Below are 25,089 nucleotides of genomic sequence, written 5' to 3'. Positions count from 1 at the left end.
ATTGTGAACATGTTTTATTTTTATTCGAATATACTTGGACAAAAGAATATACTCTGAACTTCAATTATTTGTTGGGTCAATTCTTTTTGTTTTGGATTAAAGTACTTTATCATTTTTATTTTAGTAACACAAAATATTTGATCTCTCTAGTGGAGTTCTGAAAATTTTAAAATGTTGAAAATTCTACAAAATATTCACCGAAGGCTCAAACATTCACTAAATATTTACACAAATCTAAAATTTTCTAAAAAATTTGGACATGTAATCCATTCAAACAGCCTAATCAATCCAAAAGTTGAATGACATCAACAAGAATATGGGGAATAAAGAAAACGCATCTCAAACTTATAATATGGGCAGTTGAAAACAAAATTCATAAATCCTGTTGAAATAGTAGAGCAAAAACCCATGGGTACAGCTTCTCTAGGTACCTCATTTCATATAATTTTCCAGATTCGTTACTAAATACTCACAAATCTTTAACCTCATTTGAAGAGGTAACAATTATTACAACAAAATAGTAGAAAAGGAAGAGCCCAATGTGGAGTTGGCTCACAAGAAAGTGCTGTTTTCAAAACACAATTAGACTACCCGAGTTACAGCTGCATGTATTGCTTCTGTAAGATGTTCCACTGTCTTGGAACTCAGACCAGCCATGCTAATCCTCCTGCAAAAATGAAGGGAGAAATTAAGTGACATCCTCATTCACCTCATTCTGCCAAACCTCGCTCCATAAACACCAAGACACATATGCTACCAAATTTTCTTCTCTTTTTTTCTTTATCCCTAATTCTAATAAAGGATAACAATAAAAATAAAAAACACATGTGATAAGATAGAGAGACATATCAAGGGTGTATACACCTTATCTGTCTATCTCATCACTTGACAACATGTGATGGAAGAGATAGACATACAAGGTGTATACACCCTTTGCATGACAGCTTTACTCAACAAAAGGGCAGACACATAATCAAAACCTAAATTATATGTATATATAAAAAATTAAAATAAAAGATCTCAGGAACAAAGGTGTTTACCCATCAGATGTCATGTATATATGGTACTCTTTAGTCATGAAAGCAACTTGCTTGGAGTTCAATCCTGTGAAAGTAAACATTCCAATCTGCTTGGTGATATGACTCCAGTCACCAGGTGTCGCTGCAGAATAGAAAAGTGAGCCAAGTGAAATAACTAAACACACTGCCCTGGCAATGCATGCGAATTATGTTGGAATTTTGAGAGCTATTTAAAGACACTTCAGCTTGGGTTTGTTCTCCCTATTCCTTTGCCATTCCCACGTTGATCAAAGAACTTTCTACATTGTTACTTTCAATTAATGGTCTTACAGAACCCAGACCGTCATATACTGATATACAAAAACTCACACTTTCTACTCAAGGCATTATAAAGTTGATGTCGCATGGCGATGATACGGTCAGCCATTCCCTTCAACTCAAGTGTCCATTCGTAGTTCAAGTCCCTAAGAACAGAATAAAAAGTGATAGGAAATAAGACCTTAATCAGCTAATGAAAATAAAATGATTTTAAAAAAAATTTCTGGTGGAATTCAATAATTAGCTTTAGATATTTGAGTCAATTATCATCTGTTAGCAGGCATCAGGACAAAACCAGAAGATTACCTATCCTTGAGAATGGTGGCTACAATAGATGCACCATGAATGGGTGGGTTCGAATACATGGGCCTGATCACAAGCTTCAGCTGACTCTCAACCCTGCTTGATACATCAGCATTCTTGCAGACCTAAATGTAGAATTGCAACAGTCAATACAATCAAGAAACAAGAGGTAATACCAACAGTAGGTCAGAAATAACAGATGAAAAAAATTAGAAAGAAAAATTGACCACATAATGATGTTAAAGAACAAGTCTTACAATGCTTAGGGCACCAACACGTTCCCCATAAAGCCCCATGTTTTTTGCATAACTTTGAGCCACAAAGCATTCCCCACCATCAGCAACAAACATACGAACAGACTGTGCATCTTTATCCAAATTTCCACTAGCAAAGCCCTACGAAGAAAAGAAAACAATTTATCATGATAAGTATGATGTTAAACAAACAAAAAAGAAGGAAACAAGTGTGTAGTGGCATTGGAAATAATAGCATGATGTTAAACATAATAATAAAAAACATAAAAAAGAAAGAAAAAGAAAAAAAGAAGCTAGTGTGTAGTGGAATTGGAACTTTATACACGATCTACCTGATAAGCACTGTCAAAGAATGGTAATAATGCTTTTGATCTCACAAGCTGTCTTATCTTCTCCCACTCCTCAAGGGTAGGATCAACACCAGTGGGGTTATGAGCACATGCATGGAGAAGTACAATTGCTCCAGCTGGGGCGGAACCAAGGTCTTCTAAGAGGCCTGTTAGCCACAGAAGAAGAATATTTAAACATGAGAAGAATAGACTTTTAACAAGGCCCTGCTGTCAGTTAACCCTGGGGGGAAGAATCATAAACACTTTCTGATATTATAACTACAAATTAGCAAATAAAAAAAAAATGGATGGCAGAAGATTAAAGGCTTGGGAAAGAATTCTACTGTGATAGAGATAATAAAAAACAATAACCAGTCTAAATCCAAACCTTGAAAGTGGAGGCCACGCGTTTCTGGATCATAATACCGGTAACTTTTCACCGACAACCCTGCCAGAGTGAAAACTTTTGTGTGGTTTCCCCATGTTGGCTGGGGTATATATATTGTGCGCTGCAGCAAAATGGATAAGGTCATGTCGATTGAGTCATAATCTCATAATCTATATGATGGAAGAAGCATGAGGTGATGCAACAAGCAAGCACTTACTTCGTGATAATGCCTTGCCAAAAATTCACCTCCAACTCTCAATGAGCCAGTTCCCGACAGACATTGGACAGTAGTAACCCGGTTCTCTTGAATAGCAGGGCTGTATCAAGCAAGTAAATTATGCATGAAACCCAGTAACATAAGTGACAAAACAAAAACGGATCTGATAAAGCATTAGTCTTTTATACCTGTCAGAACCAAGAATGAGCCGAGCACTCAATTTATTGAACTCTGCCAGTCCAACAATAGGAAGATATTCCTTAACGCGTGACCTGGTTATAAACCAGATTGGAAAGTGTAAGTTCTTAACCAATAGTACGAACCAGTTTAATGACAATAATATAGCTTACTTGTCATTAACAAGCAGCTGTTCTGCTTTTCTCACTACGTTCAGAACAAGTGGTTTTCCATCCTGTCATTCCATGAACAAAGGCAGTTTAGATATTTTACAAAATCGAGATACTAGTACGACATGTCGTACATATTTTAAACAACGGTAAATTGAAATTTAGTTCATAACAACAGACTCACCTCTGTTCGATAAGCACCGACACCCAAATTCAACTTAACTGGGCTTGGATCTTTGTTATAAGCAACAGTCACCTGTATAAACATGTTCAAGCAAACCAAATAAGGAGGTTAAACAAATAGGGGAAAAAATCAATTGTCAGAGATTAATATGGTAGCTTTAAGAACAGTTAATTAATTCCTACAAAGACTAGCGCGATCAAATAATTTTGAAGATCAGTTGCTCTCATGAGTCATGACACATGAATCGTGATCAACATCAAGACCAATTTTTTACTCTGAACACTCCGAAAGCCATTGAAATCAAATACTGTTAAAGTATCGGAGGTACGAACCAGTAAAAATGGTTAAGATTCAGATAATCCACCACCAATATATATTTCCAGACAAATACGCAAATGATTTGACTTAATCAAAACCAAAATTAAACTCGCTCTCTACAAATCAAAGGAACATCTGAAATCTGAAATCACAGAGAGAGGGAGAGAGTACCCCAAGAATGGGATCCTCAGGAGCGCGATCAAGGTGAGCGAAGACAGAATTGGCATGAGCCGAAGTCGGTGAAGCAGAGATTGAGTTGTTGGAATCCATTGCAGACAATTCTTCAGCAGCAAGGTGTCGCACCAGAGCGTTTAGCCTCCGATCACTGGCTGAAGAAGAATAAGAAGAGAAAGTAGAAGAACTATGGGCTTCGGGTGTAATTAACTGTGGGCGCATGTTAGGCAGTTTTATTCGCTACCCGGATTAAAATACGCCTCTTCGCACTACTACGGTACTACTACTACCTACAGTTTTATATAAGGAAAGGTTTGTTTGTGCTTACGCGGCAAGTGATGGAGGCCCCGCTCTTTCGTGACGTTTCTGATTAGGTGGGCCCCCACTATCCTTTTTTATTTCTTTTTTTGACCTGGGCTCCCCGCTTTCCTTAACTTTCTAATACTATATCTTTTTCCTCAAGTAGTTTTTCTGTTTTTCTATTGAGAGCTATAGTTCTAGAACTTTAGCTCGAATATTACTTTAGTTTATGAATTATATAGTCCACCAACTGGTTTTTTGATTTATATAATCTATAATGTATCACTTTAGTCTATTTTATCAATTTGTTTTTTATCAATTTTTGTCAACTATATCACAGTGAGAGAGACCAAGGAGTAAAATTTCGAATTTCGAAGAAATTTCGATGAAAATTTTGACGGAAATTTCGAGAAATTTTAAATTTCGACAAAAATTAGACATAAATGACGGAAATTACTATTAAAATACGGAAATTTTGAATGAAACTTTCCTATATGTTTATTTAACATATTATTTACTATATTTATAAAAAATAATTTAAGAAATCTAATTATATAATAGGTTTCATGTTATATAAGATGAATATAATGCGCGCTGGAGGCAAATACTGTTAAATAACATTAGTATATTCTTTATACTCTATAATCTATACATTAAATCCTATATACTCTATATATCCTAATATTCTTTATACTCTGTAATCTATATACTAAACTCTATATACTCTATAATCTATACTTCATATTATTTATGATATGATATAAGATATTAAGATTTAGTGAACAGAGAATGTTTTTAGGGTTTTAAAATATATTCTTGCTTAATTGATTAAGACCACAAAGTGTGGTTTATATACACGGGCCTATAACTAAAATACAGGAATTAATAAATTACCTAATTAATTCTAATAATTACACAATAACCACATGGGTTGACTCACATCAACACTTCCCCTCAAGTTGGTGCATATATATCGCACATGCCCAACTTGTCTAGTGAGTCCAAAAACACCCTATTTGCTACGGCCTTGGTCAACACATCTGCCAGCTGATCCTCGGACTTCACAAATGGGAAGTTGATAATCTTAGCTTCAAGCTTCTCTTTAATGAAGTGTCGATCAATCTCAATGTGTTTTGTTCTATCATGCTGAACAGGATTATGTGCTATATCAATAGCAGATTTGTTATCACAAAACAAGTCCATAGGCTTGGTAGGTGGACACCCTAAATCAGTCAATAAATGTCTCAACCATAAAAGTTCAACTACTCCAAGGGCCATACCTCTGTATTCAGCCTCTGCACTTGATCTAGATACAACCGATTGCTTTTTACTCCTCCAGGTCACCAAGTTTCCTCCTACAAAGGTAAAGTAGCCTGAGGTAGACCTCCTATCATCTGCTGAACCACCCCAGTCTGCATCAGAAAAACCTTCAACATTCACATGACCATGATTAGCAAACAACAACCCTTTACCAGGTGCAGATTTTAAATACCGCAAAATTCGCTCCACAGCATCCATATGGGGTTTACACGGGGCATGCATAAACTGGCTTACTACACTAACCGCATAAGCAATGTCAAGTCTAGTGTGAGACAAATATATCAATCTTCCAACAAGTCTCTGATATCGCCCCTTATCTGCAGGCAAGGCCCCCAAACACTCGAAAAGTCTATTGTTTTGTTCCATAGGAGTGACAGCTGGCTTACACCTAAGCATACCAGTTTCAGACAACAAGTCTAAAACATATTTCCTTTGAGATAGGAATATGCCATGTTTAGACCGAGCAACTTCTATCCCAAGAAAGAACTTCAAGTCCCCCAGCTGTTTCATTTCAAACTCTCTAGACAAGTACCTCTGCAAATTAGAGATTTCCTCATAATCATCTCCAGTCAGAACCATATCATCAACGTAAATGATAAGAGCAGTAATCTTCTTCCCCCTTTTCTTTAGGAACAAAGTATGATCAAAATTACTCTGCCGATAACCATAGTTCTTCATTGCACGGGTGAATCTCCCAAACCAGGCTCTTGGAGATTGTTTAAGACCATATAAAGACTTTCTCAGTCTACATACTAATCTTGTATTATCAAACTCTGGTATACCTGGAGGAGGGTCCATGTATACTTCTTCAGTCAAATCACCATGGAGAAAGGCATTCTTTACATCAAACTGAAGGAGTGGCCAATCTTTGTTAGCGGCCAAAGACAACAGAACCCGTACTGTATTTAACTTGGCCACTGGAGCAAACGTCTCCAAGTAGTCTATGCCATAGGACTGTGTATAACCCTTTGCTACCAACCTTGCCTTATACCTTTCAACTGATCCATCAGCTTTGTGTTTGACTGCAAACACCCATCTGCATCCAACTGTCTTCTTCCCCTTAGGTAGAGAAACCAACTCCCAGGTTGAATTCTTCTGTAATGCCGCCATTTCTTCAGCCATAGCTTTGGTCCATCTAGAATCTGCAAGAGCATCCTGCAATCTACTAGGAATAGAAACAGAAGATAATTGCAGAACATACGATTCATATGACTTTGAAAGCCTAACAGATGACACATGATTATTAATGGAGTACCTAACTTTGGCATTTGGATCTGGCTCATATTTAGCTGGTGGTTGTCCTCGGTTAGACCGAGGAGGGAGTGTAAATGTAGAAGCATTAGAAATAAGATCTGAACCTGAATGTGAATCAAGAGTATTGTTTGTTACCTCAATGGATGAAGAAGATTGATTCAATGGAGTAGGAGAGATGGCGGTACTATCATGGAGTGGTGATTCCTCAGGCTCAGAATTCGTGGATTCTTGTCCTACCATATCCTCAGTATCATCCCCAGTAATTTCCGCAATCTCAGTCTCATCCGCAGTAATTTCCGCAGTCTCAGTCTCATTCTCAGACTCAGACACTGGGTGATACACTGGGTGATCAGTAGTCTGTTCTGACCCTTCCTCAAAGAACAACATATCATCTCGATTCTGCACTTCACTAGAAACCTCCCCCTGAAGGGTAGAATCCAATGGACGGGGAGAATAAAAAAGTTGATGTTCATGAAAAGTGACATCCATAGAAACATAGAAGCGCTGAGTAGAAGGATGATAGCACCGGTACCCCTTCTGGGATGGACCATAACCAACAAAAACACACTCTAAAGCCCGAAAGGCGAGCTTGGATCGTTGATGAGAATGTAAATGCACAAAAACAACACACCCAAAAACCCGGGGTTCCAAATGAAGGATACCTGGTAGAGAGACAAAATCCGAGAGAACATCCAAAGGTCGCTGAAAGTCAAGGACACTAGATGGGGTCCGATTAATCAAATAGACAGCAGAACTCAAGGCATCACCCCAAAACAAAGATGGCACGTGACCCCCCAGAAGAAGGGACCGAGTGACTTCCAATAAATGTCGATTTTTGCGTTCAGCAACCCCATTCTGTTGTGGAGAATGAGCGCAAGAAGTCTGATGAAGAATCCCCGCAGAAGCAAAATACTGAGTCAACTCTGTATTAACGAACTCACCACCATTATCAGAGCGCAAAACTTTAATAGGACAGGAAAACTGGGTGAGGACCATGTGATGAAAAAGGCGAAAAACAGCACACACATCACTTTTATGTTTCAGAAGATAAACCCAAGTCATTCGAGTACAATCATCAATAAATGTCACAAACCACTTCATTCCTTTATGTGTAACACACGGGGCAGGACCCCAGACATCCGAGTGTACCAAAGCAAAAGGAACATCCATACGTGTGTCACTAGAAGGAAACACTGAACGATGACTTTTAGCCAACACACAAACTTCACAATTAAAAGTAGAAATGTTCAATCCAAGAAATAAAGAGGGAAATAAACGCCGAAGATAACTAAAGGAAGGATGACCAAGTCGGCGATGCCACAACCAGATCTTCTTCTTATTTTCGGAGGAATTCTTATTTCCAGAGGAACCATCACTAACTAGACTCACAATGCCACGACCATCGGAAGCGGAAACTCCACTATCCAGATAGTACAATCCACCACTCTTTCTACCACTGCCAATCTTCTCCTTGGTATGAATGTCCTGGAAAACACAATGGGTAGGAAAAAATGTGGCCACACAATTATGAGTTTTGGTTAGTTGACTAACAGAAATAAGATTACAATTTAAGGAAGGAACAAACAGCACATTATGCAAAGACAAATCAGAGGAAAAGGATACCGTGCCACCTCCTAAAACAGGAGATGACACACCATTGGCATTGACAATAAATGGCTTAGGACAGATAGACGAAAAATGACTAAAAACATAACGATCAGAAGTCATATGATCCGTAGCACCTGTATCAATTATCCATGCACCATCACTAGTACAAGCAGAAGTACTCAAAGCAGAGTTAGAGATACCTGACTTGGCAACAAAGCTGGAGGAACTAACAGAGTTCGAACCAACCATATTATTGGTTCCATGCAAATCCGTAGCCGAGGAACCAGAGGGAGGCGTTTCAGACATGGTGTGCAGCACCTTTTTTTTTTTTTTTTTTTTTTTTTTTTTTTTTTTTTTTTTTTTAAGAATATTCAGCACCAAGATTGTGCACCCGCACAAACAGCTCGCTGACACCGCATGTGCGTCACACAGAACCGATCGACGCTGCCAGAAGCTTCGCACAAAGCCGCACCGCTGCCAGTCGCATTGCTGATCGCAGCACCGCTGCCAGTTGCGTCTGCACAACAGGCCGTGGCACTGCAGTAAGTCGCACAACCAGTCGCACCGCCGATTGTCGTACAGCAGCCACGCCCAAGCCAAACAGAACCCCAGCAGCCGATCACAGCCACCCACCGATCGCACGCACAGCAAGAGGACTGCACCGGTCTGGTGCCAGGCAGCGTCGCACAGAGATTGCGTTGTCGCACAGCCGAGCCAGTCGTCGCACAGCTCGCACAGCAAGGGCGCGCCGTTCGTCGCACAGCAAGAGGGCTACGCCGGTCGTCGCACAGCAGGGAGACTGCGCCGTCGCACAGCTGCGCTGGTCGTTGCACAGCAAAGGCCGCGCCGTTCGTCGCACAGAGCAGATCACACGCCACAGCAGCACGCCCAATCTGAATAGAGACGAAGGGCAATCCGAATAGACTCGCACGTCACAGCAGCAAGTCCAATATTGCAGCGGAAAGAAACCAGAAAGACAACAGGAATAGTGAGGAATAGATTTCGGCAAGACACTACTCAAGTTATACCCTTAAACCATTCAAAAACACCATGACCGAACCTTAGTACCTATGGAAGAAGAGAGGTGGCTAAGGTCGGCTCTGATACCATGAACAGAGAATGTTTTTAGGGTTTTAAAATATATTCTTGCTTAATTGATTAAGACCACAAAGTGTAGTTTATATACACGGGCCTATAACTAAAATACAGGAATTAATAAATTACCTAATTAATTCTAATAATTACACAATAACCACATGGGTTGACTCACATCAACATTTAGGTCCTTTAGGGTATTTTGAATTATTTTTTATATAAAAATATATTAGAGTTTAGAATTTAAAAATAACTAAATGAAGCCTCAAAAGAGTTAGACAAAACTCCAAACTTTTTTTTTCCTTCCAAGATAAGGAATATTACTATTCGTTTGTGTTACTATATATTTTTATTAATGTACAAGCATTTAGTAGTTATATTAATCTGGGTTTTCTTTCTTGTTACTTTTAGATTAATTTCTATTATTTTTTGTTTTTGGCATTTGATTTTCTGGGTGTTGTTAAATTAATCTTTAATTTAGTCTTATAATTTTAAGAAATTACTAATTAGTTGGTGAAGAGGTTTTTTAAATTAATGTTGACCAAATATGGCCATAAGCCCATAAGTTCATAATCTATGTGCTGGCCAAACTACTAAAGATCAACACCCAACAATATCACCTCTAGTAGATTAACACGTAGCCACCAACTTTTGGCATTGAAGGGTACTAAGTCTAAGTGTCTAACTTTATCTTTATCTTTTTTTTTTCTCTTTTCTTTTTTTCCTTCCTTTCTTTTTTTTTTTCTTTCCTTCACTTTCTTTCCTTTACCGTGACTTTTCTTCCTTTTTTTCTACGTCTGCTGGGACACTCTTCTCTCTCTACTAGTCCCAGGCTCCCAGCCCATCTATCTTCTTCCCTCTCATTTCTCTCTCCCAACCCAATCGCGCGCATCTCTTTCTTTTTCCTCCTTCATCCTTCTCCTCTCCTTCCGATCTCTTCTCCCTCCCTCCCCGTTGGCTGAGTTTATTTTGGTTGTTTTTGGACTGTTTTTTACAGGTTTGCTGGGTTTATTTTGGCTGGGTTTGAATGATTTTTTAGAGTGTTGCTGGGTTTGGACTTTGGACAGAGAAGGAGAAGATCGACGGATAGAGAACTGAGAGACATAGATATAAATTATCATTTTTACCTTTCAAAAGTGGCTCGCATGCTTAATACATGACTAAAATTGATGAAAAATATAGATGAAATTGACATAATGGATTTAAGTGATACACAAGTGAAAGTTCGAAGACTATAAAATTCAAAAAATAAGTTCATTAACCAAAATGATATTAAGGGTAAAGTTTGAAGACCATATTTATCATTTGCTCTTTTCTATTTGCCCCATTTTACTTAAAACTATAAAATAACTCCATCTTTGGATTTTTGTTGGACATGATTCTTCGTCGTTGAATTAAAATGACGGCACACTTATTAGCTGTTAATTTCCAATAACATAGCGGTGATAGAGAAGTGTAAATGAGTTGAGTCAAGCCGAATATCATCGTGCTCATACTTAGTTTATTGAAAATATATCGAGCTGAAATTAGGCTTGATTTATTTTTTATACGAGCCCAAAAAAAATCAAGCTCCATGGGAAAATGAGTTGTATCCAGTCAATTTACATAATTTTATCTAATGGTTTACCTAAGCTACAAGTCTATAATTTCAAGTCTACAGAAATTTTTTAGTTTTGTCATGAAATTTTTTGTGATTCATTAACTTGGCATAGTAATTATCTATAATATTCTTAATTTTTTCTAGTGCACAAATTATATATGACATATTTAACATATAATCATCATCCTGAAAAAAAAAAACATATAATCATCATAGTTTAAACCTTTTTGATAATTTAGACAAGCATAGGATGAACTTAAACGAGCCAAACTTAAGTAGCACTCTATACAAATTTGAGCTGTTTCGAACCAATTTACAGCCCTACCTTAACACAGCAGCGGTTAGGGACGTTTTGGTGTAATTATGCTAGCAAGTGATCGTTTTGGTGGTAGCTACCTACAAAGAAGACATGTGGAGGTAGCGGTCTAGATGTTGTCTCATTTTGGTAGGCACGTGGATCGAGGCGGAACTGCCTCTACAGTGTGTGGGCTGCGTCTCATCTCATCTCATCTCATCTCTGCCTCCTCTTTCAGTGTTTCTGAAGGAAGCATCACACATTCACATCAGGGCCCAGCCCATAGGCTCCAAGCCCAAACACATTTCACGGTTCCCAAAATAGATACATCATGCATTCATCACATTTTTATTTTTATATATTTAATTGGATTTTAAAAAAGTTATTGTGCACTTCAAAGTCTTCAATATCTGCTCTACAAATTGGAAGGTAGCAGCATTCTATATAACATAAAGAAGATAATACACCAATTAGATTTACATTACATTGAGGTGTGCCAAATTAGACACCACTGGTAACAGCTGCATGTATTGCATCTGCAAGATGAGGAACTGTCTTAGGACCCAGTCCTGCCATGTTAATCCTCCTGCACAGTAGAGTAGGTGACTAGATGATATTCTGTATCTAACAGAGATGACACTTCATGTGGCAAACCCAAATAATGCCACTAAAACAAAATAAAAACACACATTATCTGAAAGAGTCTTTTTCTCTTGTCAAACAGTTTTATGGTCAGATTGTGAATCAAAACCGCTTGATTAGGTGAAATTATTTCTGTATGTGTGGTCTTGTTTCACACTATGATAACATAACATGTTAGACATCTTGCAAGAAGTCATTCATGCGGACATGTTTGATAGACTAGTCTCGGAAATAATAATGTTACCCATCAGATGACATGTAGATACGGTACTCTTGAGTTATGAAGGCAACTTGTTCAGGGTTCAATCCTGAGAAAGTAAACATTCCAACATGCCTGATTATGTGACTCCAATCACCAGGAGTACCTGCCAAACAATGAAAGAGAGGTTGACAAACATGAGAATATTTGGAACCAGTGGAAACAAAAGACAACGTATAGAGCTGGTGACCAATCAAAATTTCTAGGTCAACAATTATCGCCCGGTATTGTTTACTACTGTGTGAACAAGTTGTAATATAGACAGGCAAAACCAGCTTGTTGGCTCATTTAGAATTTAAAAGTTAAAAAGTCTTCAGAATCCAACTGACATTTCCTCAGCTCAGTTGAGAAACTCCTCAAAAAATTATTTGACTCAAAATTCAAAATCCAGAGACCAACTTTAAATTGCATAAATCAACTAATTATAATACAGACACATTAATTCAAAGAACAGTTAAGTATAATTTTCATTTGTACTCATCCTTGAGCTAGTGCCTTTTGTGGAATCCAGGGTACAACTTAGCTTCAAGTAAAAGAAAAAGAAGAGAGAGAGAGTGAGAGAGAGAGAGAGAGAGAGAGAGAGAGAGAGAGAGAGAGAGTTTGTACTGCCTTTATCACGCAGAGCATCAAACAGTTGTTGTCGCATGCTAATAAGGCGTTCATTCATTGTCTTCACTTCAATACTCCATTCATTGTACATGTCCCTACAAATAAAGCACCCACAACAATATGTATTAAGCCTAACAAAACACATACTAACAACTGCACCAATGTGCAACCAACTCAAGTACATATATTTGCAATTTGCATGCTAATGTGTGAGCTAAGTTTTTGCATACAGCACTTTATTTGCAGCAAGTAACCACATATTTATCCAGAGAAGTATCCATATTTTGGCGACATCTACCAGAAGTAATAGATGATTCTAAATCATGGACAAAAAGTAACCAGCATGTCTACTGCTGCTGGTCTTCTCAACAAGCTTGAGACATGTCAAATTTACTAGCCATATGTGAAATGAACTTGTTGAACTTACAAAGACGGCCACAATTTCCTGATTCAAATGTTCTCAACTAAACTGCACAAGGGCAGGCACCAGAATCACTTTGTATAATTCAATACCTATCCTTTAGTATAGCAGTCACTATGGCTGCCCCATGAATAGGTGGGTTAGAATACATGGGCCTGATCACAAGTTTCAGCTGGCTTTCAACACAGCTAGCCACTTCTGCTGTCTTGCAAACCTATTAAACAAAATGCTTTGTAAATTTTTAATTTCCAGAAAGCCACTGAAGTAGATATGTGCAGAGTTTAGAAGAAAGAATGAGTAAAAATACATGCACTGCTAACAAGCAAATAGCGGTAGTTTCTGGTGTTGGGTTTTTTTAGGAATTCGATTCTAGGAAAAATTGGTGTCTTACAATGCTGAGTGCACCAACACGTTCTCCATAAAGTCCCATAATCTTTGAATATGACTGGGTTATAAGGCATTCACCACCATCAGCAACAAACAGACGAATAGATTGCGCATCCTCTTCCAGATTTCCACTGACAAAACCCTAGATAGAGCTCAGGAGATGAAGGCATAAGATAAGGAGACCTGCACCAAGTTCTCAGGTACAAGAACCTACAGACTTTAACACTTGGGGGATCCTAGAAAACTGCAAATTCAAACTGTTCTGAGCTTTAATTGAAACAGTACTCTACCTGATAAGCAGAGTCAAAGAAAGGTAACAACCCCTTTGATCTCATCAACCGTCTTATCTGCTCCCACTGTGGAATAGTTGGATCAACACCAGTAGGGTTATGAGCACATGCTTGAACAAGCACGATAGCTCCTGATGGGGCAGAAGAAAGATCTTCCAACATGCCTGTTATTCACCAAACATGAAATTACAAGATGTGGAAACAAATTATAGCTTTTACTTAAATAAATTCACAATTCATAGTTTGTATAATCTTGTTGATCTTCTGACAGAAATAATGGATAATCTAATGAAAATAGTCTACGATTGAAAGGAGGAATGCAAGGTAATGGTAAACAAAAGAATGATAAGACAAGAAGTTGCATTTATATATAGAAGATTAGCAAACCTTGAAAGTCCAGTCCACATGTTCCTGGGTCATAGTAACGATAAGTCTTCATAGCTAGCCCTGCCGCCAAGAAAAAATTTGGGTGGTTGCCATATGTTGGCTGGGACATGTACACTGTAGGCTGTTGAGCAAGGTACACAATAAGGCCAAGTGACACTCACCCATGTGCACATATAACAGCAAATATAAAGGTCAAGTGCTTTACTTGGTGGTAATGCTTCGCTAAAAAATCAGCTCCAATCCTCAGAGAGCCACTACCAGACAAGCACTGGACAGTAGTCACTCTATTCTCCTTAATAGCAGGGCTATTTCCAAGAAAAATGAAGCATGCAATCAACAAAAGAACCCCAAATTGTTCAGAAAGAAAGAAGAAGAAAACTGCAAATGGAACCAGAATTTTCACAATATAGTTAACATAACATTATAAGGATCAGCTTTACTGTATTACTAATACAGAATAATGTCAGAGATTAGTATCATAGAGGATGTCATATGTTGCAGTATTAGTTAACATAACATAATAAGGATCAGCTTTAGATTCCAATAGGGCAATACCTGTCAGCACCCAAAATGAGTGCAGCACTCAATCTGTTGAACTCTTCCATTCCAGTTATAGGAAGATATTCCTTAAAATTGGACCTGAAAAATCATCCAAAATGGAGTATAATAATCACATCTTGAAGCAAAGTTACAATTGCAACAACACAACAATAATCAATATGAGACAGCTTACGTGTTATTAACTAGTAACCGTTCCACTCGCCTGACTACATTCAAAAGAAAAGGTTTGCCATCCTGTTGGTGCAGAAGAATTAAATAAGAATTGGGATGTTTTTCACTGTTAAGGTCCTTAAGAGCATGTCCATGCAATCGAAGTCCATGTTTTCAAAATAGTAATATGTTCTACAATGCACTACACCAAACAATGCTTGAAGTGGTAAACAGTGGAAGTAAAAATATGAAACCCACCTCTGTTCTATAAACACCAATACCCAAATTGAGCTTTATTGGACTTGGGTCTTTGCTATAAGCATCCAGCATCTGTTGGTTTCAAACCAAAACAATAATTTTTATAAGTTTATAACTAAACACTGAAGAAATCAAAGTTCATAGAAATGTAGGAATATATTTGTTTACCGCATATAGTGGGACTTCAGGAACGTGAGGAATGAGTGCGAATACAGAATCGCCATCTTGGGACTCCGATTTTGCAGTAGAGGTGGTGTGTGTCTTGTTAGGACTCGGAGACTCCATGGACTCCACTGAGAGAGTTACAGAGCACGAGAGTTGAGCACAAAGTTAACGCACTTGAGAAGGCTTTTTCTTTGGAGTTTTTTTATTTTTTTATTTTGGTCAAATTTCTTTGGGCTTTGGACAAGTTTTCTGTTGGTTTTTAAGAGGTGGAAATCCTACAAATTTATATAAACGACAGTGCGCTACATCAGGATGGTAGCCTACAAGAATATGTGATTAAACGACAGTACATTTTTAGGGTATGTTTGGTTTAGATGACCCTGTGTCTTAATAACTTTGTTTTTTTTTTTTTTTCTATCAAGGAATTGAATCCAAGATACCCAAATCAGAAGAGATGAGGAATGATGCCACTAGGCTATAGCCTATGGAATTTTTCTCCACCGCATGATTAATACAAGATTAACGAGATTAACGATTAGCTCGAACGGCATAAAACATTCAAATTCTCACTCGCGCGTATTTCGCAATGGTCCCACATTAGAGAATGTCTCATAGCCTATGAGCCTATTGATATTTTGGTTTGAAACCTTGTATTATACAATAATATATTAAATTTTGAAGCATTCAAATTCAATTCAAAATTAATTGATAATAAGTGAAAAAAAAAATAAGATGCAAATATTTTACATTCACAACCAGTGTTGAGATACCAAGGTAAATATCATGTACTAAAATTTTTTAGACCAATATAATCTAACAAACCACATTGATGCACCATATTGATCCTCACTAATACGAGAGTATTTCATTTATTCAATAATTAAGTTCATTTTGGATCTCATTTATACACAGCGAATAAAAAACTGTCATATTATCTTGGTGAACAAAAATTAAAATAATGATTATTGAGGAATGCAAGATTCAAATACAAGACCTACTCCTACAAATAAGATTAGATACTTAGATAAACAGCTAACAATATTTCAAACTAATAATATTAAATTATTAATTGAAATCAACAGTTTCAAAATATACAAGAAATGAAGAAATACATATATATTCTTTTGATTGAATTACATATTAGGAAGAATTAGTATTTGGTACAATTAAGACTAATGATCATTTCCTTTGTTGGTACTTTTAGTGAATTGCTTTCTCTCAACCTCTCAAATTTCTCTCGGGTTTTTAGCTCTAGTGGCAGAGCATTTAGTTCCTCGCTACTATGACAAGAGTTGGATAGTTAAAAGAACAACTTCCAAACCTCTCCATTCAACTCAAAACAAAAATGCAGGCCTTAACTAAGAATGACTCTTCTATGAAATTGCATTCTGAAAAATCTACTAATATGGGACAAAAAGCCTTGGCGGGGTGGATATTCATATTCTCTTGGGGAAGCTTCATAGTTTCTGAAACCATGTCTTGAAATATCGAGTATAGATTGGGTAGGAGCCATCAGAAAGGAATATCTGAAGTCAGCCATATCAGAATAGTTGCAGTGAGTCCTGGGCTCAGTGCCAATAGCCCAAAGAATAAGAGCTATAACAGTACCATTGATCTGCAAATTGGGCCACTACATGCATCAGAGTAATGAATTGGGCTTTTTTTTTGGCCCAAGGTGGAATGAGAACACAGAGTTTAGTACCTGTGGTACCAAAATGATAATCTCAATGAGGCGACACATGTTTACATGAAATATTATGAAGTTCTTGAACTTGGTGTGGTCCTCATCGATGTACTTTGATAGTTGCTGTCACAAAGAACAGGCAAATACAGCCAAAAATGATCAATAATTAAATCATGACAATATCTTTGTCTCGCTGTGAGTATAGGGATAAGTGGACGTCAACCTTCATGTGAAAATACAGTTAATTAAAAACCTATTAACAATATAACATGACGTGGCATGGCAAAAAAAAAAAAATTCGGTTACAAAGAGGGTTAAGTTTCAGAGGAGGTGGGAGCAAGAGTCGAACTTTAGGGCTAAGTTAACACTACGTACTAAAGCTATAAGCCTTCACAAGGAGGTCGAGAACCTCATGAATGCTAACTCAGTATCTATGTATACTTGTTTTTTTTTTTTTTTTTAACAAACTCAATATGCATATGAGTATATAGTAACTCAGAATAGATTGTGTATTAGTAAATATTGAAAATTGAAATGTTAAAATTCAATTCCACTCTCTTTTATGTCCATGAGTGATAAATGCACCCCGTGAAAGTTACAAGTCCAAGAGAGCATACCACTTCCCAGTCCATCTTATAGAAAATTGTGACAATCACTACAACTTCAAGGCAAAGAAGGGAGAAGATGGAGACAATGTACTAAAACTGGTTAAGGTTAAAAATTGAATGATGAATTCATGTAAGATTCATGAATTAGATTGAAATGGCAGAAGTTATAGGCTCCACACATTTGAACAATGATTCATTTGTAGCTGAATTTCATGGAAAAGCAGGCTTATATGGAAATATTTAAGGTAATAGAAGTTGGTCTTCTAAGCTCATCAGAAAGGATACAATGAAAAGAGTAGAATTGCTGATGGAATTAGCAACCATGTGACCACAAAGTGTGCTCAAGCAGACAGCAATTCCCACACCTAAACATGTATATATAAACCTGTCAAACAGAATTAGCAATGATTCTAAGAAATGCATTGGCAATTAACAAAATAATGAGAAATTTCACAAACAGAACAAGATCAAAGAAAACCCTTTTCATTTTTCCTCCTCGTTTATGTAAATTTCAAGTTAAATCAAAGAATTGATCCTCAGAACTCTTTGAAAAGTACTCCTTCAGGACCATAATTGGGAATATAAAAACCAAAACAGATTAACACAAGGGATACCCCAACCCAAAACAGTCTCAGGCTGCAATAACATGCAGAGAGGAGAGAGAGAGAGAGAGAGAGAGAGAGAGAGAGAGAGAGAGAGAGAGAGAGAGAGAGAGAGAGAGAGAGAGAGGTCTGACCTAGTTTTAGTTCAGCACCATACACCAAAACAAGTACAAACGAAAGAAGAATGTAAACGTAGCATTAGAATTTCTATATACCATGGTCTAGGCATAGTTGAGACAGGAGGTAGCTCAGAGACTCCAACTTGCCACTTCTTGAGCAGCCAAAGGGAGTAGATAATCACAACAACACCACAGAGATTGACAAATAAATTCACTGCTCTCATTGAATTGTGCAAGCAACACCTAGCACAGCTTACCATTTCTCTATCAATGAGCAGTAGTACTACTACTCTACTGCTAAGGTACCATAAACAATTTCAAGATAACTCATTATGAATTATCTTTATTCAATACAATGGGGACATTGAATAATTTGCTGGGTCAATGAGGATTGAGGGATGGGGGTTGGTGATGACCTGGTGGGGGTTGTGTGCATGTGAAGAATGTTGCTTGAGCTCTTTGTGAGCAAGACATGCATTGTGAATAATAGACGGTGGGACAAAAAACCCAATCCACAGTCTCTTTGATGTGTGCTGTATGTGGGTTTGGTGTGTGTGTGTGTGTGTGGGCAAGAAATTGAGAGGGAATTGTGTGTTGAATGGTAGATTATGCATACGAGTTGAAGCTACACCTAACATTCAAACACATGAATGAGCCAAATATGTCTTTTCATCTGCTAATAAAATAGAATTACACATGGAATATTGGTACTAAATTCCGGCCAATTAATTCTTATCTTTTGGGCACTTGAATGCTTAATTTCATTGTGAAAACTGGAAAGTGTTCAATGTGGTTCCTTTTCAAAATTGAACTTGCATGTCCAACACCCATTGACCCTTGGGCTTATTTAATTATAGAATGATGGAAACTTCCTTGTATACATAGAAAAGCTTAGAAATGTGATCCACAGGCAAATATTATTTACAGTCTTAGAAAAGAAAAGGATTAGAATAAAAGATTAGCAGAATTGTGTTGCACTATGGATATTACATTCAGTGGTTACATTTATAAATTGTGTGTATGATTTACACATTTTTGTTTTCCCCTCCAAACTAAAAATTCAATGATAGAGACAACTTTAAAGGGCATGTTTTTAACTCTGTCTGTTCACTTTCAATAGGGGGGAAAGGCTTATAGTTGTAGCATGGAAACGCAAACAAAAAGACGGCCTAAAACTGACAAGTATTTTTCATCAAAGACAGAACCATCTTGGGGTTATCTTGAAATAGGGTCCTGATAACCGGTTCTGAGATTCTAGGGGTCAGGGGCGATCATACAAATACGGTTATCGACCATTTATGTATATTACTTAGGTCTAATATAGTATATAAGAGAATATAAAATTTGAGAACCTTCAACCTTTAGGTTCTCGAGACAATATGTTGAGAGAAAGATTTCACATCGAAAATATGAGACCTTGCATAGTTGGCTCATAAAGGTTTGAGCTACTCCTCCTATAGTCAATTGGTTTAAAAATGAATGTCTAGATTCCTTCATGGTATCAAAGGAGACTATCCACGTGTTAGGCTCAACGGCCACACATGCTCTCACGTCACTCTATATGAATTATCTACGTGTTAGGCTTGAGTGATGTCATATGTGAGAAGACGTGTTAAGAGAAAGATTTCATATTGAAAATGTGAGGCCTTGCATAGTTGGTTTATAAAGGTTTGAAGTACTACTCCTATAGTCAATTGATTTTGAAATTAATGCCTAAATTCCTTAGCCTACTTCATCTATCCAGTGCCGACCTTGATTAAGATAAAACGAATAAAAAATATTTGCATCACTACTTCACCATCACCTTATTAAATACATGCATAAATTTTTCCAAATTGTTACGTACGTACGTCCAACAATAAAAGACCTCAAGGCTCAAACGATTGTAAAGAGACACCGAAATGCAAACTTAAATAGCTGTCGTTTAAGATTGAAAGACGACGAAGAAAAAACGTAATTGGTGTCGTCAATTTATAGCTAACAAAAAAGCAGTTGCTCGTTGTTTTTTATTTTTGGGTCAATAAAAAGCAACGAGCAACTGCCTTTTTCTGAAGGTGAAAAATCTTGGTGAAAATAGACCAGTTAAAAAGATGGCATATGCTGAAATTTGATTACAACTTTAGTCCATGGCCTATATATAAGGCTAAGGCTTTAGTTCGACCTTGTTCTACCCTGTTGGCAGATTGGATTGGCCTAACCATATCGAGTTGGGGGTAACTTGTCAAGTGATGAAAGAGAAGACCTTCCACATAAACGGATAGTGACGTGGCATTACATAATAAAGAGGGTGTGTCCAGATGACACCATTCCAAGCCTCCATCCTCCCTATTATATTATGCCACATCAATACTCCTTTTATAGGAAAATTATAGTGTATACACCCACAATAGAAAGAAAAGTCAATTTTGGAAATAACCATACAACCATTTAATGGTTCGATTTGGACCGAGCTTTCCCTTCTTGTATGGAACTTAAGAGGAGCTGGAAGCCTGGAACCATACATTGCATGTCTCATACTTTACCAAATCATGTTAATACAAAAAGCAAAGAAGCAAAATACTTCTTTAAAAAAATAAAATAAATTGTAAAATCGTATGCTGGCAATTTTAAATAGATAAAATCACAACAGGTGAAAATTACATTTTATAATTTTAAGAGCTAACCTCATCCACTAATCCGAAAGGGCAGGTACATGAAACATAAATAATTAGGAAAAATAAAATCTCCAAGTATCATTATAAGAATCCAAATGAGCAAAAATGGCAGGAGAGAGGGGTAGTCTAGAAAATGATGATGGCTCAATCCAGCTTTACCCTGTCCATCTCATTGATCACCCCTTCAAGCTGCAATAAAAAAAGGCTTAAATGTTAAAAGGTTGTTTAATAAATGATTGCCTAATGTTGCAAAATACAACATAAAAACGGCAATACAAGGAATCGTGCAAACCTTCACGATCTGGCGCAAGAAGTAATCCCCATATCGTTTTGCTGGTTTTGATTCGGAAACAAAAATTAAGTCCTGCAGCAGAATGAAAATATTACATGCAGAGCCATTTAAGTGCCATCAATTACCATGTTCCAATAAACAAAATATATATATTCCAAAGTTCAAGCATCTTAAGCTTATTTGTTTAACACTATATAAGCCTAAAGACAATCCAGTTAGCTAAGACTCAATTTCTAAAACAGACAATTAATTATCTCATCTCAGTCACATTTCTAAAAAGAAAGCAGTGGTCAAACTAGGAAACTGCTGCAAAAGACAACCAGCCAGCCAATGGCTTAAGCTAACACTGGTTTAGATTTTCTGAGGCAGAAATCAATAATCGTCTCCACAAAAATCCCATGAACCAAGTGTCTAAGGAGTTATAGTTTCAGCCATCAGGTCAAATCTAGAGGATTGTCCACAAATATACCCCTGGAACTTTGTGGACCAATGCCTTATATAAGTTTTCCATGAACGAGATAGAAGATAATAGAAGAAAACTAACATACATCGTCAATATAGAAATCCACATCAGCATTGGAAATAATTTTTCCATCAGTATCAACAGCATGTGTCTTGTGCTTGTATGTCAACAAGATAGTCCTGTAAGGCAGAATGGCAAAATAACATTATTATAATATCACGAGTAGAATCAGACAAACATAACTACAAGAATATCCTCATCAAGTACCTTAACTTGGATTCATCCACTTCCATGTAGCTTGCAAGCTTTCCAATAGAGATGGATGAATAGACTTTTAAGAAGGTCCGGACACCTGACAATAACTGTTGCTGCTTCACTTCATAAAGGAACAGTTTCAATTGAAGTCTATAAGCATCCTGCAAGAGTTAAAATAGCATTTAATTAATTATGCATGTATGCCCACAAACTCATTCACAGAGAGAGAGGGAATATAATGCCAAAAAGAGAGGATCTAGAACACAGGCACTTTGCCTCCAACTTTATTTCTCATGCATATCTAATAAGCACTTCCTTTTTTATTTTCCGCCTTCAACAACTGTTGCCCAACCTTAAAACTCCACAACCTGACTAATGACAATGTTCAATTTTCTCTCTGGTATGAAACAAAAAGAAACTTAACTGTCCACGGCTATTTTCCCATTGCTTTAACAGCTCAGGAATTTACAATATGCATGTATCAAGTCTATCATCAAATCATATAAAATGCTTTTAACTTTGTCAAACAATATTCCACTTTTCAGTTAACCGTTCAGTGGTCAATGACAGAAGAGGAGATCATTTTTTAAGAGTAGCACATTGGAATACAAATCTTTACCTAGGTCTATGGGCCTACATACCTGGTTATAATTAACAAGAGGCTCCTCAAAACTTGGAGCAGATGGGGTAATGAACTTAGGACAGGCATATGAGAAGAGCTCATCATATATTGCAAATGCTTCATCATCATATCTTTGCATTCTGATCATCTTTTCACCATACTTCTCACGCAACTGAGAGTTCACAGTTTCCTCAACAAGCTTCACCCGGGGACATAGTGAAAGGGAAATCGCCAACAGGGCATACATCTGCTCATTCTTCTTTAGTATCTGCTCATACTGTGGAGATTTCTGATGATATTGCTTGGTTTTATAGATATATAATAAAATCTTATTGAATTCGCGAATTGCCTCCACATACCTGTTAGGAAGTTAACAATATGTTTAGGGCTCCATAAACAAGTTTTCACACAAACATCAGAAAAGTGAATTAAAATTCCATAAAGACAAAAACAACATTAAAGTAATTAAACCATCTTTTTATTTGTGCACAGTTATAAAGCAATCACTCCCTTACTTGTGGGAGGGGTCATCTGGGATCCAGAGCACAAACCATGCCCAAGCAAAAGCCACAGTAGCAGTAGGTTTACATTATAGTTTCTAAGATCATGAAATGAATACAACATAGAGTACAAAGACAGGTCAAATCAAAATGAACAAACAAAAAGAGCAACGTACCTCCGCAACATAAGATTGGCAAACCCATAATGATATATGGTGGTAATGTGGCTTCCAATAACACTGGTGTAAACACCTTGTTGAGTAATGTCAATGGGTTGCAAGCACTTCAGACCAGTATGATAATCACCCAAAAGACAGTGAACTCGCAGCAACCCCACCATGCTGAAATACCCCAACACCTTCAGCACATTACTGCCACCACTGTAATCATACCCATCAGTGGCAGTAAATTGTTCAATCCCTTCCTTGTCGTGCTCGAGAATCTGAATGATCATGGACTTCTCCACCAAGGCTTGCAAGAAGTTCAGCACCCCATACACATTCCAAGCCTGCAACAAGACAATTTCCCTAAAACCACTTCCTAAATGCTTCTAAACTTAGAAAAATAAAAGACAAAATTGGAAAACTACCCTTTTTTGTTTGCATTAAAGATTTTAACTTTTCTTTTAGAGTTTTGAAAATCTAAAAAGTGCTCGAATCCCTTTGAACCCTTTTGAGCAGTGAGGCTAAAAGTCTCCAAATGTCACAAATTTAAGCTAGTTGTTTCAAATTTCTCCAAAAAACAAAAGAAGAAGAATGTACATTACTTGATCAACTTTGAGAAGGGCAATCTCCTGCTCAGTCTTGGACTTCATCTTAGCCCTGTACTGACAGAAACTCTGGAACTGGTAGACGAACTCGTCCACCATGTCCCAGAGCCACTGGTTCGGCAGCTGCATATTAACAACGCCGTGCAAGACCACCTGGAAGAGACTACAGTAATTGTCCCACGAATCGATCCTCTGCTTCAGCGTCGGGGAGAGCCTGGCGTAGAGGTGGCGGAACCACATCTCGCGGTAGAGGAGGCAGAAGACGTGATCGTTGTCGACGTAGTGGGCGACGGCGTCAACGGAGGGCCAGGGGGTGTCCTTGAAGAGCCGCTCCGAGAGGGTCTGGAACGAGGTCTCGTACATCTGGTGGATCTCGTAAACATTCTTCTCGCGGATGTGGCGGTACAGATGGACCACGAAGGATTTCACGGAGTCCGGGACGAAGTTCGGGTCGTAGCCCGGGTCCTGGGATGGGGCTCCGGATGGTTGGCGGTGGGTGGCGGACGGCTCGTCGTATGTGGCTGATGTGTCGTCGTAGTCGTATGCAGTCATGGTTGCAGCTTCAGGAATTCGGGGAGATGGGAAAGGGGAGGTGCCGCTCGGTCTCTCAGAGACGGTGAGAGAGGGAGCCAAAGATAGATGTTAGGGTTTTAGTGTTTTACACTCCCACTGGATCACTACTCACGAACGAGCAAATTGGATTTGGATTTGGATTGGGTTTGGATTTCGGATCTGTTTCATAAAAGCCATTAAGGAAAAACAAGGCCCAACTTATAGGGCCTTCAATTTTATATATATATATATATATTTTTTTTTTTTTTTGAGACTTTTACACCTCTACAGTTGGTTGCAGCCTATACCACAAACTTGGGTGTCTCACATTTCCCCCCAAAATTTAGGTGACATCGGTTGTGAATTTTTTCTTCCCCGTTTGTTAGTGGAAAATAGTTCTTTGTTTATTTGGTTTTTATTTTAATGAAAATTATTTATGGGAATTGGAAAATAGTTTTATTATCTTGATTTATGAGGATAAATTGAACATTCAGCTTCATCTAATTATGAGTTTGGT

General features: G+C 37.6%; 4 protein-coding genes across 6 annotated transcripts; all 4 read right to left on the bottom strand.

Annotated features, from left to right (window-relative positions):
* Nucleotides 1–391: 391 nt before the first annotated feature.
* Nucleotides 392–4,112, bottom strand: ASP3 (aspartate aminotransferase 3). Its single transcript, XM_086249442.1, has 12 exons — nt 3,849–4,112; nt 3,360–3,431; nt 3,179–3,240; nt 3,017–3,100; nt 2,829–2,928; nt 2,612–2,732; nt 2,227–2,390; nt 1,898–2,035; nt 1,644–1,765; nt 1,389–1,483; nt 1,041–1,161; nt 392–667 (listed from the first exon to the last, which is right to left on the bottom strand). Exons 1-12 carry the CDS (start codon nt 4,071–4,073, stop codon nt 583–585), a joined length of 1,389 nt encoding a protein of 462 aa, XP_086105568.1. The 5' UTR covers nt 4,074–4,112; the 3' UTR covers nt 392–582.
* Nucleotides 4,113–11,311: 7,199 nt separating this feature from the next.
* Nucleotides 11,312–16,007, bottom strand: LOC147278901 (aspartate aminotransferase, cytoplasmic-like). 3 transcript variants are annotated; one of them, XM_086249623.1, is made up of 13 exons: nt 15,456–16,007; nt 15,288–15,359; nt 15,052–15,113; nt 14,874–14,957; nt 14,524–14,623; nt 14,319–14,439; nt 13,932–14,095; nt 13,646–13,783; nt 13,347–13,468; nt 12,831–12,928; nt 12,210–12,330; nt 11,809–11,909; nt 11,312–11,566 (listed from the first exon to the last, which is right to left on the bottom strand). In XM_086249623.1, the coding sequence occupies exons 1-12, from the start codon at nt 15,570–15,572 to the stop codon at nt 11,825–11,827; spliced, it is 1,284 nt and encodes a 427-aa protein (XP_086105749.1). In that variant the 5' UTR covers nt 15,573–16,007; the 3' UTR covers nt 11,312–11,566; nt 11,809–11,824. The 3 variants fall into 3 exon arrangements, with proteins under 3 accessions (XP_086105749.1, XP_086105748.1, XP_086105750.1); XM_086249622.1 differs by lacking the exon at nt 11,312–11,566 and having other exon boundaries at nt 11,647–11,909; nt 15,456–16,006; XM_086249624.1 differs by lacking the exon at nt 11,312–11,566 and having other exon boundaries at nt 11,647–11,909; nt 12,834–12,928; nt 15,456–16,006.
* A 535-nt stretch (nt 16,008–16,542) lies between these two features.
* Nucleotides 16,543–18,969, bottom strand: LOC147278900 (tetraspanin-19-like). Its single transcript, XM_086251423.1, has 5 exons — nt 18,562–18,969; nt 18,030–18,129; nt 17,754–17,834; nt 17,155–17,259; nt 16,543–17,067 (listed from the first exon to the last, which is right to left on the bottom strand). The coding sequence occupies exons 1-5, from the start codon at nt 18,723–18,725 to the stop codon at nt 16,807–16,809; spliced, it is 711 nt and encodes a 236-aa protein (XP_086107549.1). The 5' UTR covers nt 18,726–18,969; the 3' UTR covers nt 16,543–16,806.
* Nucleotides 18,970–21,047: 2,078 nt separating this feature from the next.
* On the bottom strand, nt 21,048–24,680 carry LOC147278899 (RNA polymerase I-associated factor PAF67). The gene is made up of 7 exons (XM_086250647.1): nt 24,018–24,680; nt 23,428–23,759; nt 22,771–23,110; nt 22,142–22,290; nt 21,960–22,053; nt 21,412–21,483; nt 21,048–21,308 (listed from the first exon to the last, which is right to left on the bottom strand). Exons 1-7 carry the CDS (start codon nt 24,570–24,572, stop codon nt 21,264–21,266), a joined length of 1,587 nt encoding a protein of 528 aa, XP_086106773.1. The 5' UTR covers nt 24,573–24,680; the 3' UTR covers nt 21,048–21,263.
* Between the last annotated feature and the right edge of the window lie 409 nt (nt 24,681–25,089).

This window comes from Dryas octopetala, chromosome 7 (genome assembly GCF_963921425.1).
Source record: "Dryas octopetala chromosome 7, drDryOcto1.1, whole genome shotgun sequence".
Taxonomy (NCBI): Eukaryota; Viridiplantae; Streptophyta; class Magnoliopsida; order Rosales; family Rosaceae; genus Dryas; species Dryas octopetala.
The sequence above is the reverse complement of the archived record's forward strand: the minus strand, read 5'-3'. Positions and strand labels throughout refer to the sequence as shown.

Coding starts and splice junctions, on each gene's coding strand:
- LOC147278899 (XM_086250647.1), bottom strand. CDS start 24,572: ATGACTGCATACGACTACGACGACACATCAGCCACATACGACGAGCCG. Junction 22,054..22,141: donor GTGGATGAATCCAAGTTAAG/GTACTTGATGAG, acceptor TCTGCCTTACAG/GACTATCTTGTTGACATACA. Junction 21,309..21,411: donor TCTTGCGCCAGATCGTGAAG/GTTTGCACGATT, acceptor TTTTTATTGCAG/CTTGAAGGGGTGATCAATGA.
- LOC147278901 (XM_086249623.1), bottom strand. CDS start 15,572: ATGGAGTCTCCGAGTCCTAACAAGACACACACCACCTCTACTGCAAAA. Junction 15,360..15,455: donor CTGAAGTCCCACTATATGCG/GTAAACAAATAT, acceptor TGAAACCAACAG/ATGCTGGATGCTTATAGCAA. Junction 12,331..12,830: donor TGCTCTGCGTGATAAAGGCA/GTACAAACTCTC, acceptor ATTGTTTGGCAG/GTACTCCTGGTGATTGGAGT.
- LOC147278900 (XM_086251423.1), bottom strand. CDS start 18,725: ATGGTAAGCTGTGCTAGGTGTTGCTTGCACAATTCAATGAGAGCAGTG. Junction 18,130..18,561: donor TCAACTATGCCTAGACCATG/GTATATAGAAAT, acceptor TCTGTTTGACAG/GTTTATATATACATGTTTAG. Junction 17,260..17,753: donor ATAAGATGGACTGGGAAGTG/GTATGCTCTCTT, acceptor TCTTTGTGACAG/CAACTATCAAAGTACATCGA.
- ASP3 (XM_086249442.1), bottom strand. CDS start 4,073: ATGCGCCCACAGTTAATTACACCCGAAGCCCATAGTTCTTCTACTTTC. Junction 3,101..3,178: donor CAGCTGCTTGTTAATGACAA/GTAAGCTATATT, acceptor GTTTATAACCAG/GTCACGCGTTAAGGAATATC. Junction 1,484..1,643: donor GCCACCATTCTCAAGGATAG/GTAATCTTCTGG, acceptor TTCTGTTCTTAG/GGACTTGAACTACGAATGGA.